Source organism: Procambarus clarkii, chromosome 59, assembly GCF_040958095.1.
Source record: "Procambarus clarkii isolate CNS0578487 chromosome 59, FALCON_Pclarkii_2.0, whole genome shotgun sequence".
NCBI lineage: Eukaryota > Metazoa > Arthropoda > Malacostraca > Decapoda > Cambaridae > Procambarus > Procambarus clarkii.
Genome location: NC_091208.1, coordinates 27500298 through 27521482, shown reverse-complemented (window position 1 = coordinate 27521482; position 21185 = coordinate 27500298). Strand labels below are relative to the sequence as shown.

Sequence of the window (21185 nt, the reverse complement as noted above, 5' to 3'; positions counted from 1 at the left end):
GCACTAAGTCATTACTTACAGTAGCATCTTAAGGCATTGTTTTCGTAACTCAGTTTTATTAAACATACACCTTCATTAGTCAAAGGAAAACTTTTCAAGTCATTGTATTCAATATTTCCGTTAAACTTACTACATCATGTCATTATTCGGTTTCATAATTAAGTACTTGTTTCAGTCCTCCAATGTAATAAGCAAATTATTCTATTAAGGATAAAGAAATCTTATTTAGAAGAGGCATTAAGTTTATTACAACATTTAACGCATACAAGTGTTCTTAGTAGTTATACAGGTATTCAAGAAATCATAAGTGTTCTTAGTAGTTATACAAGTGTTCAAGAAATCATAAGTGTTCAAGAAGCAATTATATACAAGTATTCTTAGTAGTTATACAAGTGTTCAAGAAAATCATATACAAGTGTTCTTAGTAGTTATACAAGTGTTCAAGAAAATCATAAGTGTTCAAGAAGCAATTATATACAAGTATTCTTAGTAGTTATACAAGTGTTCAAGAAAATCATATACAAGTGTTCTTAGTAGTTATACAAGTGTTCAAGAAATCATAAACACTATAGTCTTATATAGAAATAAACATTTGAATTTATAAAAGAATTATAAGTAAAACATGTATTTGATTTCACACAATGAAACTCACTATCCAGCAAGTTAAAAAATCCATCACATGCACAGCATCCCCCTTCCCCTTCTCCAAAATAGATTAGTTTTTGTCCCTTAAATTCCTTTAAAACATAGAAAGCATCGCTATAAACATTATCATCACGAATCAATTCAGGCCAGGACATTAGAAGTACTTCTCTGTCATTACAATAAGTCCTAACTGCTTCTACAGCATCCATTTGTTCAACCTCCATCCACTTACTCTCACCCATATTCGAGTAATTATCTGTAGCTCGTACCACATTAGTATGTCTTATCCTAATAAGATTTTCAATAAAGGCCATACCAGAGAAAACACCAAGTACAGGATCCTGTCCTATAAATCTCATCACTGCCTCTATTTCTATCTTTTGGGGGGTATGATATCCTATTTCTGGTCTCATCTTTATTAAATTTAACGGAAAAGATGGAAAGCTCTCCTCCATATGATCAATTAAACTCCAATGTTCATCTTCTTCTGTTTTAGGGTGAATAATACTAAGCTCTTTCACAGTCTTACTATTTACCTGCTGTTGCAGTTCATCCTGGCTCATTATAGTATACACTTCTCGTTCTTCAGAACTCAACTTATTAATAAACCAGTTTGCAGCATTTGGAGAACCAATTTCATCCACAAATTTTCTTATAAAAAATTTATCCTTTAAGTTACATCCTATAGGCACTTCTTCAAATTCTGGAAATATGTATTTAAAACGGGGTTTAGGTCTAAAAGTGCAAATTATTTTATCGCCTTTAAATAACAAAGAAATTTTCTTCATCTCGGCCTTACTAGGAGTTTTCGTCAGCAACAACACTTGACAATTCTCATGTTTCTTGAGTACATCTGTAACACTCTCTTTTAAGCTAAATAAGACTATGTCGCATTTTATCATTGGAAGTTCTTCTTTCAACTTTATAAAATCATGACCGATCAGTATCATTAAAACATTTTCACTTTTGCTAATAAACTTTGCTAGAGCTGGAACAATGTTCTCATGCGTACATTTATCAGTATGTGTCATCACTTTATAAGTCCGTTTTTCAGCCAGGGGCATATTCTTCCACAAAACAGTCGAAGCTGGACTTTGCCATATAGTTTCTGACACAAGATCAGGCATGCTTCCAAACCCTGGTAGACTCTTCACATCCATCACATGGGGTAGATCTTTAAACAAAGAAAAATACAATATTTAACACAGGGACTATTAAATAATCATAATATTTCAAAACTAAAAGATATTCAATAATAAGCAAAAATTATATCACAACAAATATAACGAGTACTGTAAGTACATCATACAATAATCACTTACTGTATACAGCAGCCATCGATCCGAGTATGTCTTCTCACTGCTGGACCGAGATGGGGAGTTTATGTCAAGATATATCCCGACCTAGCTTATCACATCGGAGATTGTTACGCTCCGCCCCCTCTCTCTTAGCTGTAGTTTCCAAATTAGTTATATGTATTATTTCAGATCTACTAGTTTTAACTACGACATTCTCTTCCGTTTATTAGATCTACCCTCTACTTGTTTCTTCTCTCTCCCAGTCCCCGTAACATCTTCTCCAAGAGGTATACGAACCATTAATAATTCTTTTTTATTATTCTTTAAAACATAAGCTAAATGGGCTAGTCCTGGAAAATAGTGTGTCTCCCATTCTTCTTGTTCTTCTTTACTCCATCCTATTCCGTCATTAAACCCAATACCATATGGAATAATTATACGCTGGATTAAATTATTATTTCTTGCCTGACAACAAATTTGCCTTATTGCAGATTTAAAACTCCAACGTTTAATAATATCTTTCTGTAATCCTAGATCTTCATTAGAGCTACTGTATTGAAGTCCTATAATATGAGGTTTTATTTCTGGTTCTGGAGATAAAGCAAGTACTATACCACCAGGAGTTATATTATTCTGTACCACTTCACACTCGGAAACTTTACTGTAAGGATATTTTTCCCATAACAGTTGTGCAAATCCACCAGATAAATTATGAGAATCGTAGACAAGACAGTCTCCAGGTTTTAGAATTTCATCACTAGTAAAATCAGCATCTATAATACACTTATTCAAACGCTTAAGCTTCACTTGCATGTACATAGAACAATCCATCTTGAAGTAAGACAGAAAAAGTTTCGTACCTCTTCCTATATACTCAGAAAAGTAGAGTTGACATTTAGACATTAAAAAGGGAGAAAATAAACACACGAGTTTCTATTTTGTTATTTAATGTGTAAAAATGTACAATGTATTTAATTTGTAAAAATGTACAAAGTATAAATTATTTACAGACATTATTATTCCCAATCCATCTTCTCTTCTAAATTTGTAAAACTACTACTAACACACATTGTAACATTAGTATCAACAGACGTAGTAACATTAACAGGTGTTGAATTAATTGTATCAGACAACTTAGTGTTGATAGAAGGTGAACTAGCATCAGCGGTAGCAGGCGTAGCATCATCTTCAGGTGTCCTAGCAGCATCAGTAGCATTAGTTGTGGATCCATTTTGAAGAACAGCAATGTATGGAATCTTATTTTCAAAGATGCCGTGGGTGGATGACTGAGGAGGAACGATGTTTTCGGGACGTACTATGAAGAGTACAATACCTCGTTTTCGTAGTTTTTGTCCTATTTTCTCAAGTATAGGCAAATATTTACTTTCCCATACTGCGCAGTTGTCCAAATAACTTGACATGCCAAACCCATATGGAATAATAATTCTCTTAACACATCTTTTAAGAATGAAAACAAGGGCTTCCTTCAGAGCATTTTCAAACCAGCGCCATCTCTGATATTCTGTATCTTTTTCAAGTCCATCGTAAAAATGTTCATCTAAACTTCGTACTTCACACGGAGGATTTTCATATGCTGGTAAAGTTGCAGGTCTACTAGCAAACTGAGTCACTAAACCAATAATAAGGGGTAGATGGGGATCTTCATCCATCCTGTTGTTAAATTCAGGTGGTTCTCCAATATGTATACTGCCAGGGTTACTGCGATAAGATACAACAGCCCTGTTTTTGTAAGGAAAGTTTTCACGATGTAATCTCGCATATGGGTAACGATCCCACAATCCTTGCACAATTTTACACATTTGTACACTCGTAGCATCAAGATCGTACAATAAACAGTCGTGATTATTGTAGACGGGCAGGGAGGCAAAGTCTCCAATAATAGTCTTGATCTCCATAGCCTTGAATATCCGAGCTTGAAGTAGATTCTGACATCCAAGAAGAGGAGGACACCGTAAGAGATCACTCCGGGGGAAGCATATATACATCTTTAGGCTGCGCGTAGAAACACTGCGCACACAAAAGGTTGCCAAGTGTTACTTGCTCTTCCTCTGCATAATCTCCTCGTTAAACAGTAATTTAACTTCCACTCCGTAGGGTTTTAACTGTTTATACATATCTTCAATAACAGGAAGATAAGTATTTTCCCAAACTTTATCTCTTCGAACACATGTAATCCCAATTCCTGTTGGTATTATAACTCTCATAATTTGAGGAGAGCCCTTGATAAAGTTAAATAAATCTTTCATACCATTCTTGAAGTAGACGAGACGATTAATGGATGTATCTTCGTTTAATCCAGAGAGCATGTTTCTGTCTTTTGAGTTTTCTATAATTCCCTGAGCAATGTTATTACTTTCTATAGGTAATCCAATACCGTATTGTGTGGCTATAGCAACAATATACGGAAGATTTTCTCCTTTAGAGATATGAATTGTTCCTGGTACTGGACGATCTTCAGGGATACATCTCTTAAGACTGTACAAGGGTCGGCGAACATTATAAGCATCAGCATGAGAATATTTCTTGGCTAAGTCTAGAGCCATTCCTCTGGGAACACAGGATATACAGTTCACTCCGTACACAATACAGGTTTCATTATTACAAAATGAATCGTCGGTTAAATAACCCTGACAAGTTGTCAGAACAGTATCCATGGTGAATTTTCTTCCTCGTAAGGTAGTAGATACGAACCAGATAGTCGTAATAATATCCCTAATGCGAGGTCCGCGCTCTTATATTGGGGGAAATGTAAAAGTTACCACTTATTTGAATATATTAATAAGGATTTTTGTTACCTTAGAGTGATATTATATATTACATTATAACTAATAGTATATTTCATTTTAGGATATAGATGCTTTAAGCATATATTTTAATTAGATTAAATAAGAATTTACTACTAAATTATATATATATATATCTATCATTATGTACGGCAGCTACGAATAATGACGTAACAGTATACTTTTAGCGAGATTGCCAAAGTGATGTATTTTTCTAATAAGTCTAATAAATAATGAAAGTAGTTTACTAAGTATTTATATAAGAGCTTCATTTAATTATGAAACTTTAAGGATTTTTAAATAGAGAAGTATTTAGAGGAGATTACTGTCTATTATAAATGAGGAAACTGTTAAATATGTAGCGATGTACGATACTTATTTTAGGGATATATATACTTGCTTATCCTACTCTAATAGCTAGTGCTGCCCTCACACGATGGATCCTTTGTGTGCCAGGAAGTTTTACAGTATAGAAAGCCTTAAATGTGCAGGAGTTAGACTACAAACATTTGTGGATTGGCCCATTAAGTGGTTAAACCCTATTGACTTAGTTGAAGATGGGTTCTATTACCTTCGCAATAGTGATTACTGTTTGTGTGCATTTTGTTATTGTATAGTAGGTGCATGGATTGTTGGTGATACCCCCAGAAGACGTCATAAGATCATTAATCAAGACTGTGCCTTTATTAGAGGCGAGAGGAGTGACAATGTTTCTTTAGAGGTGTCTGAGATAGCTTTCAAATATGGACTGGAATTTGTTTCCCATAAAATAGAACTGGGAAATAAGAAAATAAGTGGTAGTAGTAAGTATATATTCTTATGATGTATTCTTATACCAGTCTTATATACTCTGTACAAAACTTGATTGCTTAAATAGATACTTCTTATTCTTCTAAAGAATAATTTACGTAACTACGTTATATTTTTTTTTAGGTGGTGCTCCTCCTAAGGAAGATCTGGGATTGATAAAATTTAGGAAATCGCTGAATCCAGGATTGGTAACTTATAAATGTCGCCTAGAGACATTTGATATGACATGGCCTGGAAGCGTCAAGCAAACTTCTCATGAGCTGGCAGAAGCTGGTTTTTTTTACTGTGGTATGAAGTGTTTTAACTATTTTAAACTTAATAGAGTTATAAGTAAAGAAATAATGAATATTTGTTAAAAGATAGTAACGAGATAATGCTGGATTGTTTTATGGTTTTCAGGTATAAGTGACCACGTCTGCTGCTATCACTGCGCCTGTGGAATACGAAATTGGAGACCAGAAGATGATCCTTGGACGTTACATGCGAGATGTAGTCCAGAATGTGCTTACATTATTCTTGCAAGGGGCAAGGAATTTGTTAAGAATGCTAGATTGACAATACCATTACCTATAAAACCTATAGACAATGATTTAATTAATATCTTAATGGAGGGTATGGATAAGTTCAAACATCTGATTCATAAAAAATTAATACCTGTGGAGAGTATAAGATATGCTTTAAGTGAGTACCTTAAGGAATCCAGAGATTTGTTGCCTTTTATTATACAAAGTAGATGTCTAGAAATCGTGTTGAGGTATATGCAAGAGGGAACAGATATTTATTTACGGGTACGGGACTTAATTTATGAAGCAGTTGATGATAAAAAGGAACAAGAAGTTACGCTTGAAGATCTGGGATTGAAAACTTTACCGGAGACTTGTACTAACACTGTTGAAAACAAGGACTGTACAGAACAATCTTGGGAAGAAGATATTTTATGCAGAGTTTGTATGGATAAAAATATAAATATTGTAATACTACCATGTAAACATATGGTGACGTGCAGTGGTTGTCTTTTAGCTCTGAAATGCTGTCCAATTTGTAGAGGAAATATTTTATATATAATAAATCCAATTGCTTCTTGAACACTTAAGATTTCTTGAATACCTGTATAACTACTAAGAACACTTATGATTTCTTGAATACCTGTATAACTACTAAGAACACTTGTATGCGTTAAATGTTGTAATAAACTTAATGCCTCTTCTAAATAAGATTTCTTTATCCTTAATAGAATAATTTGCTTATTACATTGGAGGACTGAAACAAGTACTTAATTATGAAACCGAATAATGACATGATGTAGTAAGTTTAACGGAAATATTGAATACAATGACTTGAAAAGTTTTCCTTTGACTAATGAAGGTGTATGTTTAATAAAACTGAGTTACGAAAACAATGCCTTAAGATGCTACTGTAAGTAATGACTTAGTGCACGGGCAAGTATCTTTAATTGTACGAAGATGTCTTAGAATGATTTATATTGACATTATTTGAAAATGGATAACTACCAAATGCTCAGTAGTAACTTACTGTGAATTAGTAATGTTACTGTTGTTGTTGTTGTTGTCGTTGTTAATAACGATGATCTACTTACTTACTTACTAAAATGACAGAACCAACTAGTTTTGAGAATTAGTACAGAGATGATTAGAGAATAAGTAGTGGACTGTAATGAACGGGTAAGAACATGTAGCGGAGGGATGGAGGAAAATTGTAAGAAAGGGTTGAAAGTTGGGATGTGTAAAGGATTGAGAGATTGTAAGGGATGGTATCAAGATGTGCGGAAAACATGCTACAACATGTAAAGTAGACAGTGTAGAGAGTTGGGCGGTGAACAAGCTAGGACTTGTAATGGATGGAAGGAGTCGGGTATATTTACATATGACTCATGTTTAAATAAGATATGGGACACAGTAATACACGCTACAACATGTAAAGTAGACAGCGTAGTAAGATGCGAGGCGAACATGCTGAGACATGCTGAGACATGTAAAAGGAATGAGAGAGAGATTGTAAGGGTTGGTACCAAGATGAGCGGAAAACATGCTATAACATGTAGAGTAGAAATAGCGTAGTGAGTTGGGCGGTGAACAAGCTAGGACTTGTATTGGATGGAAAGAGTCGGGGTATATTTACATATGACTCATGTTTAAATAAGATAGAGGAGACGGTAATAGTTGTTTAAGTCTTGTATAAAATTGGAAAGAAGTAGAGAATATGTAAGACTAAGTACAGATCTGAACTTACAGAGAATATGCTATGAACGGGGAAAGAACGCAAATTAACAGCTACATTTTAAATTTACGAGACTTGGATGAGATGGAGGAAGGTGGGAGGGGGTGAAAGATAATTAAACAGGTTGGGGTTATGTGTATACTCGGATAAGAGATACGCTGGAGACGGACTTGATCGAATATATTTATGTCTGATGATCTAAGGCTAATGTCCAGATTAATTTTACTACGTTAGAAAATACGGTGATCTTAAATCTCAGGGTGATTTAGTTGGAAAATAAAGAACTTGTACAAATGAACTAAGCTGGGGCACAAGAGTTGAAACTTAATAACTGAACTGGTTTTTTATTTACTATGTCTGAAAATGTAGTTGGGTGATTTGGACTGAGAGTAATGATTTTACAAAAGTGAGCTTGGACAGAGGACAAGAGCTAGAGTTTTATAATTGTTTACTTCATATTTACTATGTCTGAAATACAGAGGGTAAAAATTTCAGGGAAATTGGACTGATACTAACGAAGATATGAAAGAGAACTAAGGCGGGGACGAGAGCTGGAGCTCAGTAACTGACTTGATCTTATTTACTAACTTTGAAGTATGTCTGCTTTTAATTTTAGGGAAATTGATGGGTTATTTACAAAGATACGAAAGAGAATTAAGGCGGGGACGAGAGCTGGAGCTCGATAACTATTTGATTTTATTTACGGCGTCTGAAATACAGAGGGTAACAATTTAAGGGAAATTGGACTGTTACTAATGATTTTGTACAAATGAACTAAGCTGGGGACAAGAGCTAGAGTTTGATAATTGTTTGCATTTACTAAACTATGTCTGAAATACAGAGGGTAGAAATTTCAGGGAAATTGGACTGATACTAACGAAGATACGAGAGAGAGCTAAGGTGGAGGACAAGAGCTGGAGCTTGGTAACTAATTACTGTATTGAACTACGTTTGAAATATGATTATTTTTAAATTTTAGAGGGATTGGAATGATAGTATTCTTTATACGACAGGGGACTAAGGTGGGGAACGTGAGCTAGAACTTGCTTACTAACATGATTTATTTGTGTAAAACTGACTTGCTTAATGAAAAGGAGCAAACATACTGACTTGCTTAATGAAAAGGAGCAAACATACGATGTTGGAAAATAGTTGAACTGAATGAAAGGAGAGAGAGAGAGGAGGGACGGTCCAGATATTATGAGAAGATAACATAAGATAAGAGGTCTGGCTGACCGGGCGTAAAGTAAACACAGGTGAGGCGACAGATTGCGAGGTACGGGGGGGAGGGAGGGGGGTGTGATGTACGAAACCCTGAAAACAATGACTTACACAGGTGATTTTCTAAATTTATATGAATAACTAAGGCTTACATAGACGATTTTGTAAGTTGAAAACATGTAAAATATGTCCGTAGAGTTCTCCTGGAAGCCCTAAAGTGCTACACATGTTATTTGAATTTCTCCCATAAGGCCTTAACAAACTTCTAAGTCTCGGAAATTATTTTTCTTATAAGAACTTTAGCAAACTCGTATGACATTATTTTTCATTATAAGAATTCCCTAATTCTAAATCTGTGACTCCCCAAATTCACCTGAAAACCCTTGGGGCGCACAGGGGATATTTGACCTGAAACCCTTGGGGCGCACAGGGGATTTTTGACCTGAAACCCTTGGGGCGCACAGGGGATATTCTAAATTTACCTGAAACCCTTGGGGCGCACAGGCACTTTTTTTCCCAGAGTTCTCCTGGAAGCCCTAAAGTGCTACACACGTTATTTGAATTTCTCCCATAAGGCTTTAACAAACTTCTAAGTCTCGGAAATTATTTTTCTCATAAGAAATCCATACTTCTAAAATCTGTGACTGCCCAAATTCGCCTGAAAAACCCTGGCTCACAAACACGAATTTCTAAATTTACCTGAAACCCTTGGGGCGCACAGGCACTTTTTTTCCCAGAGTTCTCCTGGAAGCCCTAAAGTGCTACACACGTTATTTGAATTTCTCCCATAAGGCTTTAACAAACTTCTAAGTCTCGGAAATTATTTTTCTCATAAGAAATCCATACTTCTAAAATCTGTGACTGCCCAAATTCGCCTGAAAAACCCTGGCTCACAAACACGAATTTCTAAATTTACCTGAAACCCTTGGGGCGCACAGGCACTTTTTTTCCCAGAGTTCTCCTGGAAGCCCTAAAGTGCTACACACGTTATTTGAATTTCTCCCATAAGGCTTTAACAAACTTCTAAGTCTCGGAAATTATTTTTCTCATAAGAAATCCATACTTCTAAAATCTGTGACTGCCCAAATTCGCCTGAAAAACCCTGGCTCACAAACACGAATTTCTAAATTTACCTGAAACCCTTGGGGCGCACAGGCACTTTTTTTCCCAGAGTTCTCCTGGAAGCCCTAAAGTGCTACACACGTTATTTGAATTTCTCCCATAAGGCTTTAACAAACTTCTAAGTCTCGGAAATTATTTTTCTCATAAGAAATCCATACTTCTAAAATCTGTGACTGCCCAAATTCGCCTGAAAAACCCTGGCTCACAAACACGAATTTCTAAATTTACCTGAAACCCTTGGGGCGCACAGGGGATATTCTAAATTTACCTGAAACCCTTGGGGCGCACAGGGGATTTTTCTCCCAGAAAAAAAAATTCGTCTGTGTGGCGCCAACCCTACTACTGCATACGTCCCAGTGTTGTAGGAGGCTTCGTAGCGTTGTAGGAGGCATATGTCCCAGTGTTGTAGGAGGCTTCGTAGCGTTGTAGGAGGCATACGGCCCAGTGTTGTAGGGGGCATACGTCCCAGTGTTGTAGGGGGCATACGTCCCAGTGTTGTAGGAGGCTTCGTAGCGTTGTAGGAGGCATACGTCCCAGTGTTGTAGGAGGCTTCGTAGCGTTGTAGGAGGCATATGTCCCAGTGTTGTAGGAGGCTTCGTAGCGTTGTAGGAGGCATACGTCCCAGTGTTGTAGGAGGCTTCGTAGCGTTGTAGGAGGCATACGTCCCAGTGTTGTAGGAGGCTTCGTAGCGTTGTAGGAGGCATATGTCCCAGTGTTGTAGGAGGCTTCGTAGCGTTGTAGGAGGCATACGTCCCAGTGTTGTAGGAGGCTTCGTAGCGTTGTAGGAGGCATACGGCCCAGTGTTGTAGGGGGCATACGTCCCAGTGTTGTAGGAGGCTTCGTAGCGTTGTAGGAGGCATACGGCCCAGTGTTGTAGGGGGCATACGTCCCAGTGTTGTAGGAGGCTTCGTAGCGTTGTAGGAGGCATACGGCCCAGTGTTGTAGGGGGCATACGTCCCAGTGTTGTAGGGGGCTTCGTAGCGTTGTAGGAGACATACGTCCCAGTGTTGTAGGAGACATACGTCCCAGTGTTGTAGGAGGCATACGTCCCAGTGTTGTAGGAGGCATACGTCCCAGTGTTGTAGGAGACATACGGCCCAGTGTTGTAGGAGACATACGTCCCAGTGTTGTAGGAGACATACGTCCCAGTGTTGTAGGAGACATACGTCCCAGTGTTGTAGGAGGCATACGGCCCAGTGTTGCAGGAGGCATACGTCCCAGTGTTGTAGGAGACATACGTCCCAGTGTTGTAGGAGGCATACGTCCCAGTGTTGTAGGAGACATACGTCCCAGTGTTGTAGGAGGCATACGTCCCAGTGTTGTAGGAGGCATACGTCCCAGTGTTGTAGGAGGCATACGTCCCAGTGTTGTAGGAGGCATACGTCCCAGTGTTGTAGGGGACATACGTCCCAGTGTTGTAGGAGGCATATGATTCTTGTAACTAGTTCAATCGTTTGTATTTCTCTACCTAACCACCTCCGTCGTTCCTGAGATAGAGGGCGACTCTCACGTTGTTCCGTGATCTGTTTTCTTTACCTATAGAGTGAACGACGTTCCCGTCTGCATCTCTTTCTCTTTTTCTTAGCAGTATGTGGCTTGAGGAGTCAAACATGTGGACCACACACACACACACATATTATATTTAGATATTAGAAAGAACTTTTTTAGTGTCAGAGTGGTTGACAAATGGAATGCATTAGGAAGTGATGTGGTGGAGGCTGACTCCATACACAGTTTCAAGTGTAGATATGATAGAGCCCAGTAGGCTCAGGAACCTGTACACCAGTTGATTGACGGTTGAGAGGCGGGACCAAAGAGCCAGAGCTCAACCCCCGGAAGCACAAATAGGCGAGTACACACACACACACACACAGGAGGCTAGCCAGCAACACCCTTGATAACGAGCACCAACGCCCTGTTCAAGGCACCACCGTATACATAAACAAGATGGCCGCCACCTGCCAACAACACGTTATTAAAACACCCCCCGCTACCTTACCACCTTCCTCTGTGCTAACAACAGGGCGCTGGTTGATCAGTCCAGCAACCAGGAGGCCTGGTCGACGACCGGGCCGCGGGGACGCTAAGCCCCTGAAGCACCTCAAGGTAACCTCAAGGTCAATTAGGGCCACTTCGACAGCGTTACCAGCCCCGACCTGCGTTACTGCCTCGACTGATCAAGCCGTCGGCTTCCGTACCCTATGGTATTGAGCGCAGGCTTCCAAGAACCCATCCAACCAGCAGACCAACACCATAAACACTAGCGACTAGACTCTAATCTGCATGCGTTCACGCAGGAGCAGTGCTGACCTCTCGCGGCGTCCAGAGGATGTTAGTCTTGGCTGCAAAGTGCTCCAGGCCCTAAGTATAGGGCAGGTAGGTGGTGCGGGAAGGGTAAAAGGGTACCTGTAATACCCATACCAACCCCGGAGAGGAAGGGGAGGCCAGGGGATTGGTGTAGATAAGGAAGGGGGGTGAAGATCCTTCGGTAGCAGCCAGCAAACGAGCTAGGATTTATAACCACACAGAGTAGGGGGAGGAAGGAATCTTTGAGGGCTCCCCAATAGGGGAGCCGGTCGGCCGAGCGGACAGCATGCTATACTTATGATCCTGTGGTCCCGGGTTCGATCCCGGGCGCCGGCGAGAAACAATGGGAAAAGTTTCTCTCACCCTATGCCCCTGTTATCTAGCAGAAAATTAAGTACCTGGGTGTTAGTCAGCTGTCACGGGCTGCTTCAAGGGGGTGGAGTCCTGGTCGAGGACCCGGGCCGCGTGGACACTAAAGCCCCGAAATCATCTCAAGATAACCTCAAGATAGGGTTCATCTGTGCGGCTCTACAGCAAGGTTCATCTGTGGGACTCCTCTTGTGAGATTTTGTGAGATTTCTCTGTGGAGGCTACACTGACAGGGAGTCACAGCAACAACACAGCTCAATTCCAATGCAATGTCACACAATAATTAAATCAGAATGAAAATAAATCGAAATCAATGAAAATTAAATTTATCAATGCAATCGGAAACATTGAAATGGAATCATGACATATTTAGTATAGTGAGTGTTGTTCTTACGTGCAACAGATGGCGCTGTTTTTCAAAAAAGGCATAGTTTTACCTGTCACAGGTGTGGCATCTATATAATAGGTATATAAAAACATGCGCATATTTGAATGGAACGTAGTGTCAAAATTACAAAGCAATCAGTGAAGAATTTTCGGAGATTACTGTGTGTGTTGCTATTACATCCAACAGATGGCGCTGATATAAAAAAAAACATGTTTTTCCTGTCACAAGTGATGCATGTATATAGTAGGTGTATAAAAACCCGCGCCTATTCGAATGCAACGTTGTGTCAAAATTTCAAAGCAATCGGTCAAGAACTTTCGGAGATTAGCGATTTGGAACAAACTAACATTTCCATATTATATATATATTTTATATATATATATATATACATATATATATATATATATATATATATATATATATATATATATATATATACATATATATATATATATATATATATATACATATATATATATATATATATATACATATATATATATATATATATATACATATATATATATATATATATATATATATATATATATATATATATATATATATATATATATATATATATATATATATATATATATATATATATATGTCGTACCTAGTAGCCAGAACGCACTTTTCAGCCTACAATGCAAGGCCCGATTTGCCTAATAAGCCAAGTTTTCATGAATTAATATATTTTCTCTAATTTTTTTCTAATGAAATGATAAAGCTACCCATTTCATTATGTAGGAGGTCAATTTTTTTTTATTGGAGTTAAAATTAACGTAGATATATGACCGAACCTAACCAACCCTACCTAACCTAACCTAACCTAACCTAACCTAACCTAACCTAACCTAACCTAACCTATCTTTATAGGTTAGGTTAGGTTAGGTAGCCAAAAAAGTTAGGATAGGTAGGTTAGGTAGTCGAAAAGCAATTAATTCATGAAAACTTGGCTTATTAGGCAAATCGGGCCTCGCATAGTAGGCTCAGAAGTGAGTTCTGGCTACTAGGTACGACATATATATATATATATATATATATACACACAGCAGAAACTCATGATCAAACGTTCATCGAAGCAACCACACAATGGGAAACCATTGCACACCCCTTACCACGACAACAAACCCCAAAAGACCACAAGCAGGCCCACTGGAATAGCCCCATAATGGAAAAGACTGTCACAACAATGATTGAAAACTCAGATACTGAAAAAAGCCCGCCTCCTAGCGGTAACAGCACCCCACGCCGGGGATTTTTTATTTGCTGTGCCCAATGCAGCCCTGGGAACTCGCCTCAATCATGACGCTCTCCGCATTGGAGTTGCCCTTGGCTTTCCCCCCCCCCATCCTTACCCAACATAGGTGCATCTGCGGAACTGTGATGGCAGACCAATGTGGTCGTCATGGTCTGGTCGTAAATCACAGAGTAAGATTGCAAGACATGAAAAAGTCAACGACATCATCAAGAGGAGCCTCGCCACGGCCCGCTGCCCAGCACAAAGAGAACCACACTTATTCAGACCCAACGACCCTCAGAAGCGCCCAGATGGGGTCACCTTGCTACCTTGGAAGGATGGTAAGCAAGTGGTGTGGGACTACACGTGCCCTGCCACACTGGCCAGTACCTACCTCCACCACAGTACACGTGAAAGCGGTGGTGCTGCTTCTTTCAGGGAATTGCAGAAAATTATCAAACACAGAGGTCTGGCCCACTGCTACAGCTTTGTTCCGATCGGCTCGGAGACCCTCAGTTCGCGGGGAAAATGTGCACTGAAAATCCTGAAGGAATTGGGGGACAAATTGATCGGCGCTACAAAACACCAGAGACCAAAAAGTTTATTGTTCCAGCGCCTCAGTGTTGCGATTCAGAAGGGGAATGCCTGTTGCATTCCAGGTAAGTGCATGTGACTTCCAACAATGATCGAGCCTCTCTGTTACATTTATCTGTTTCCCATTGTCGTGTTTTTCAAGAGTTCCTTAACCTTTAAGCACTTTTTGTATCAACCATGTATATCTTGTAACGACACAAAACGTGACCTTGTCGTAGTCAAGAAAGTCCGTGTGTGTTTGTGTGCGCGTGTTTATCTAATATACGACCCGGAATTATTTCAAGGGAACGCTCTAGAGGGCTGGACCTCCCGTTAGGCTGAACTAGATCAATATTTCTAGTACAAGTTTCCTCGTACTAGAATCTGTGTGCTTCACTAGAAAGGAAGTTTAAAAATGAACTCTCTAAGGTTCAATTTACTATTTGAATAGGTCAGATGAGTGTCACTACAGGCCGCGTTTCGTTAAAGCATTCATCAGCATCAGCGGAGGCAGAGGGAAAGTGGACTGAGGTTGTATATGGAGGTAGACTCCATGCACAGCTTCAAGTGTAAACAAGAGGCCAGTAGGCTCGGGAAACTCAACACCAGTTCATCAATGCTTGAGAGGCGGGACCGAAGACTAAAGCTCAGCCCCTCTGCAAGCATAATAGGGTAAGTACACGTACCTCTCAACCGAACACCCCCAGACCAACCTCCTCTTCCACAATAAACCTCCCTTCCCACACCCACCCCTCCCACGAAGACTCAAACACCACTCCCTCAGCCCCAACGTCACTTTCCTTTCGGGGCAGTGAGTGTGGCTGTGGGTGTGGTCAGATGGAAGGGTAATCACTGTGGCATGCTGTTCAGCCCAGCGGAAGGTTGGGTCTGGCCGTCTCCATTCTCGGAAATGTTCTCATGTTGTCTGGTTTCTCTGTAAAACCTACCCACGTATCCCAGCCCTGTACCCCAGCCCTGTACCCCAGCCCTGTACCCCAGCCCTGTACCCCAGCCCTGTATCCCAGCCCTGTATCCCAGCCCTGCACCCCAACCCTGTACCCTAGCCCTGCACCCCAGCCCTGTACCTCAGCCCTGTACCCCCAACCTTGTACCCTAGCCCTGCACCCCAGCCCTGTACCCCAGCCCTGTACCCCAGCCCTGTACCTCAGCCCTGCACCCCAGCCCTGTACCCCAGCCCTGTACCCCAGCCCTGTACCCCAGCCCTGTACCCCAGCCCTGTACCCCAGCCCTGTACCCCAACCCTGTACCCTAGCCCTGCACCCCAGCCCTGTACCTCAGCCCTGTACCCCCAACCTTGTACCCTAGCCCTGCACCCCAGCCCTGTACCCCAGCCCTGTACCCCAGCCCTGTACCTCAGCCCTGCACCCCAGCCCTGTACCCCAGCCCTGTACCCCAGCCCTGTACCCCAACCCTGTACGCCAACCCTGTACGCCAACCCTATACCCTAGCTCTGTACCCGACCCCTATGCCCTAGCGACAAAATTCCCACATAGGGTAATAGCTCAACTGACAGCTGAAGCATACAAGGTCTGCTTGAAGCATACAAGGTCTGCTTGAAGCATACAAGGTCTGCTTGAAGCATACAAGGTCTGCTTGAAGCATACAAGGTCTGCTTGAAGCACGTGCCTGTGAGGAGGGGCAGAAAGAGGACCACTCTAGAAAGAGAACACAGACGACTGTATAGGAGAAGGAACGAAATAACGGAAATGCTTAAGCAGACACGACTATCACCAGAAAAGAAAAGAAACCTAAACAGGGAGATCGAAGAAATAGAACAAACGCTGAAGCGATCATATGAGTCTGAGGAAATGGAATTGGAACAGAAAGCTATACACGAGAAAAAAAAAATCCAAAATATTTGTTCACATATGCAAAATCAAAAACCTCCACCAGTATTGGACCTTTAATTACAACTTAAGGTACGTACACAGAGAACAACAAAGAAATTAGTGAAATTCTAAGAAGCCAGTATGAGGCCATGTTTATCACACCAATAAACAACATGAAAGTTGACGAGCCAGACAGCTTCTTTATGAATGACATTCAAGCTGCAGATAATATAACGGATATTAACACGATTTCGGATGACTTTGAAAGAGAAATTGACAATTTGCCTATGCACTCAGCCCCTGGTCCTGACTCATGGAATTCAGGATTCATAAAGAAATGTAAAGTACCAGTAGCGAGAGCACTCAGTGTAATATGGAGAAAGAGCCTAGATACAGGGAAGATACCAGCAGCACTTAAATCAGCAGATATAGCTTCTCTGCACAAGGGAGGTAGTAAAGTCTTGGCAAAGAATTATAGACCAGTTGCACTAACATCACACATAATAAAAGTTTTTGAAAGAGTGATTAGGAATCACATTTCTAGTTTTATGGAAAATAATTAGTTACACAACCCAGGACAACATGGATTTAGAGCGGGAAGATCCTGTCTGTCACAGTTACTCAACCACTATGACAAAATCACAGAACCTTTAGAAGAAAAGCAAAATGCAGATGTTGTATACACAGACTTTGCAAAGGCATTCGACAAATGTGACCATGGAGTGATAGTCCATAAAATGAGGTCAATAGGAATAACGGGTAAAGTGAGGCGTTGGATTTTCTACTTTGTCAAACAGAATGTTGAGAGTGACGGTTAATCAAATAGGATCAAGCCCAAGTGCAGTGAAAAGCTCTGTACCTCAGGGCACCGCCCTTGCACCGCTGCTGTTTTCCATTCTTATCTCGGATATAAACCAAAATACTAATTACAGCTTCGTGTCACCCTTTGCAGATGAAACAAAAATCAGCATGAAAATTTCCTTGGTAGAAGACACTGAAAAGCTGCAGGCAGATATTAATAAGATTTTCGATTGTGAAACTGAAAATAACATGATGTTTAACGGTGACAAGCTCCAGGTACTGAGGTATGGTGGAAACGAGGAAGTTAAACGACACACAGGGTACAGGACACAATCAGACCTACTCATAGAAGGAAAGCAACATGTAAAAGATCTGGGAATTATAATGTCTGACGACCTGACATTTAGTGAACATAACCGAGCAAATATAGCGGCGGCGGCCAGGAAAATGATAGGATGGATTATGTGAACGTTCACATCCAGAGACCCCACAGCAATGGTAATACTATTTAAATCACTGGTGCTGTCCCGTCTTGAGTATTGCTCGGTACTCACTTCCCCTTTCAGAGCGGGAGAGTTCTCTGAATTAGAGGGAATACAGAGAACATATACGGCACACATAGGCACGATAAAACATCTAAATTATTGGGACCGTCTCAAAGCTCTCGAAATGTACTCTTTGGAAAGGAGACGAGAAAGGTGTCAAATAATATATACATGGAAGATACTGGAGGGCCAGGTCCCAAATTTGCACAGTAAAATAACAACGTACTGGAGCAAAAGGTACGGAAGGAAATGCAGAATAGAACCAGTGAAGAGTAGAGGTGCCATGGGCACAATCAGAGAACACTGTCTGAACATCAGAGGTCCACAGCTGTTCAACACCCTCCCAGCAAGCATTAGAAATATTGCTGGAACAAAGGTGGATGTATTCAAGAGGCACTTAGATAAGTTCTTGCAAGAAATGCAAGACCAACCAGGCCATAGTGGACCTGCGATCCGCTCCAAGCAACAGCCTTTTGGACCAAGTTATCACAAGTCAAGCCTGGCCTCAGGGTCGGGCTCGGGGAGTAGAACTCCCAGAACCCTCTCCAGGTATACTCCCAGGTATGCTCCAGGTATTGTTGATTGTTCACTCTGTTCTACAGTGTTTGTCTATCGTTGTTCTCTTTGTTCAACAGTGTTTATCTATCGCTGATTGTTCTCGTTATTCTACAGTATTTATAATAATTCGCAGATAGATAGTTTATCTATCATTTTTTCTTTGAACAAATCCACAGGAGACGTGATGAGGGTTCGAACCTATGCGCTGAGTGTTCCCAGACGCGCTCTGGTCCACTGCACCACGACATGGTCAAAAGAATTGCAACCTGGAGTGCTACTGCCCTAGTGTATTGTTAGTGTGTGTTGTATTGTAAACAATACAATCTACTGTATTGTTTCCTTTGCTCTGTATTGTTTGTCTTCAGCTCGTTGGTTTGAGCCATGTTCATCACTACAGCAGTGAAACCAAGTACAAGCTCCCGGGCCCCAATTCAAGGGGAGAGCCTTCCCCGTGCTCAGGAATACGATAAGAGCTATCTCAGTGTCGCTAAGATTACAGGTGAGGTCCAGGTCCGCTACCTGATATCCTGCCTCACCTGGGCCATAGTGTAGGGCAGCCACGCCCACCTCAGTGGCAGCCACGCCCACCACAGTGGCAGGCACGCCCACACTCGCTGCTGGCGCCATAGCTAGCTGCCCGCACACGGATTTGTTCCCGGAAAAACTCGCGATTCTGAGCACCCATCAGCTCAATTCATCGCAGTTTTGTGGACAATGCTTCTCTGTCCACAACACGGCCACAGGACGACAGTATGAGACAGGAGAGGACACCACCAGTCACACACCAGCCAGTGTTAGACAATGTACCTCTCTCCACAGCCCAGCCACAGGACAACAGTATGAGACAGGAGAGGACACCACCAGTCACACATCAGACATCGCCAGACTCTGCACATCTTCCAAAAGTCAAGATAATGCAGACAGATCACTTTCCTACAGCATATGGAGTAGTAACGGCAATGGATAAAGAACAACCAGAGCTCAAACTTTCCATCACAGTCACCATGACTGTGATGGTGACTGTAATGACACCACAAGACCAACAGACTGCAAATTACTTAGAAAAAGTAAGAGTCCTGCAAGGGAAACCTGTATGCTTGGAAAAGCTGGACCCTTCCGAAAGACGCACACAAGTCGTGCTTTTGGGATATCCAATCGACTTTCCCCTGGATCCAGTACGAGAACACAAGCAAATCCTGAATGTGGAACGATGCCGCACAAAAGTAGACAAGGCAGCGACACGTCAGGTTCTGGTGACCGTCATGGGACATGTGCCAGAAACATTCAGTCTTGGAAATTGGGGAACATACCGACAGAGACCATACGTCCCGGAACCCCTGCGCTGCTTCAGGTGTCAGAAATACGGCCACCATCAATCACGCTGCACCGGACAGGAGAGATGCGGAGTGTGCAGCCTGAGACATCCAACCAAAGACTGTATAGCCAAGCACAAGGCAAACCAGGCCACAACAGCCAAATGTCCAAATTGTGGAGGCAAACATCATGCCTGGAACACAACCTGCTCTGCACGGAAAGAAAAAGTGCAGACAGCTCAGGACAGGATAAACACACACACCAGCACTACATACACCAACACCAACGTCTGGAACACTCGTACACAGCCACAACAGACACACACTCTCACAGAGCAAAATTTCCCGAATCTATTAATTCCAAATCAGAAAATACACAGAAGTGCTGCAGAAATACAGCAAATGCAAAAGAGCAAAAAACAATTACTTTCGGAATCAACACAACAGATATACAGTTTTACCACCGAGGTCCAGCTGAAAAACATCGAGAAGATCATGGCAGAGACCATTATCAATTGCCTACAGATGACGCAGAACGCCTCACAGCAACAGACTCAAGAAATCACTTGTGTGATAATGGACAAGATCGTGCAACAGACCACAGTTACACAAGAAATAGACAGTCTGAGACAAGACGGAGCACAAGAGGACAAACAACGCAACATGGACATACAGACTACCAACAACAGTCAGGAAGTCAAGACACCAGAACATCAACATTCACAAAAGCAACTGCAAGAAGCAGTGACCACCCAAGATCAACAGAATCTTACAACACAAGAGACAGACAACAACAGCCAATGCAGTCTGATATGCAGCAACGCCAACAAAGACGTATTGAACAGCAGAGATGCACAGGTTCCAACAACACAACAAGCAGCCACGAGCAATCAATGCAGTCCGACATGCAGCAATACCAACAACAAAGTGGTGGACCACAGTTATGCACAGATTCCAACAATGCCGGGGATGACCACGACCAATCAATGCATTCCGATTTGCAGCGACACGACTTGCGAGGTGGAGAATATAGAGGTCGATTCCGAAGAGGAGTTCTACTAGAACAAGCAACACCAACCGAAACCGTCGTCTGGCCATTA

The 21185-nt window shown here is 41.1% G+C and overlaps 2 protein-coding genes across 3 annotated transcripts in view; one reads left to right on the top strand and one right to left on the bottom strand.

The window, feature by feature from the left end:
• Positions 1-221: 221 nt before the first annotated feature.
• The window catches only part of LOC138353698 (uncharacterized), a 117441-nt gene continuing 96477 nt past the window's right edge, over positions 222-21185 (bottom strand). The window contains exons 1-2 of one of the 2 annotated variants that reach the window (XM_069307056.1): positions 1968-3549; positions 222-1819 (exon numbers count right to left, since the gene is read on the bottom strand). In XM_069307056.1, coding sequence (XP_069163157.1) covers positions 567-1819; positions 1968-1983 — 1269 coding nt within the window. In that variant the 5' untranslated portion in view covers positions 1984-3549 and the 3' untranslated portion in view covers positions 222-566. Of the gene's footprint in view, positions 1820-1967; positions 3550-21185 lie in introns of those variants that run through there. The other variant, XM_069307055.1, reaches the window with a different exon arrangement.
• Positions 4878-6693, top strand: LOC138353699 (baculoviral IAP repeat-containing protein 8-like). The gene is made up of 3 exons (XM_069307057.1): positions 4878-5550; positions 5681-5845; positions 5957-6693. Exons 1-3 carry the CDS (start codon positions 5184-5186, stop codon positions 6640-6642), a joined length of 1218 nt encoding a protein of 405 aa, XP_069163158.1. The 5' UTR covers positions 4878-5183; the 3' UTR covers positions 6643-6693.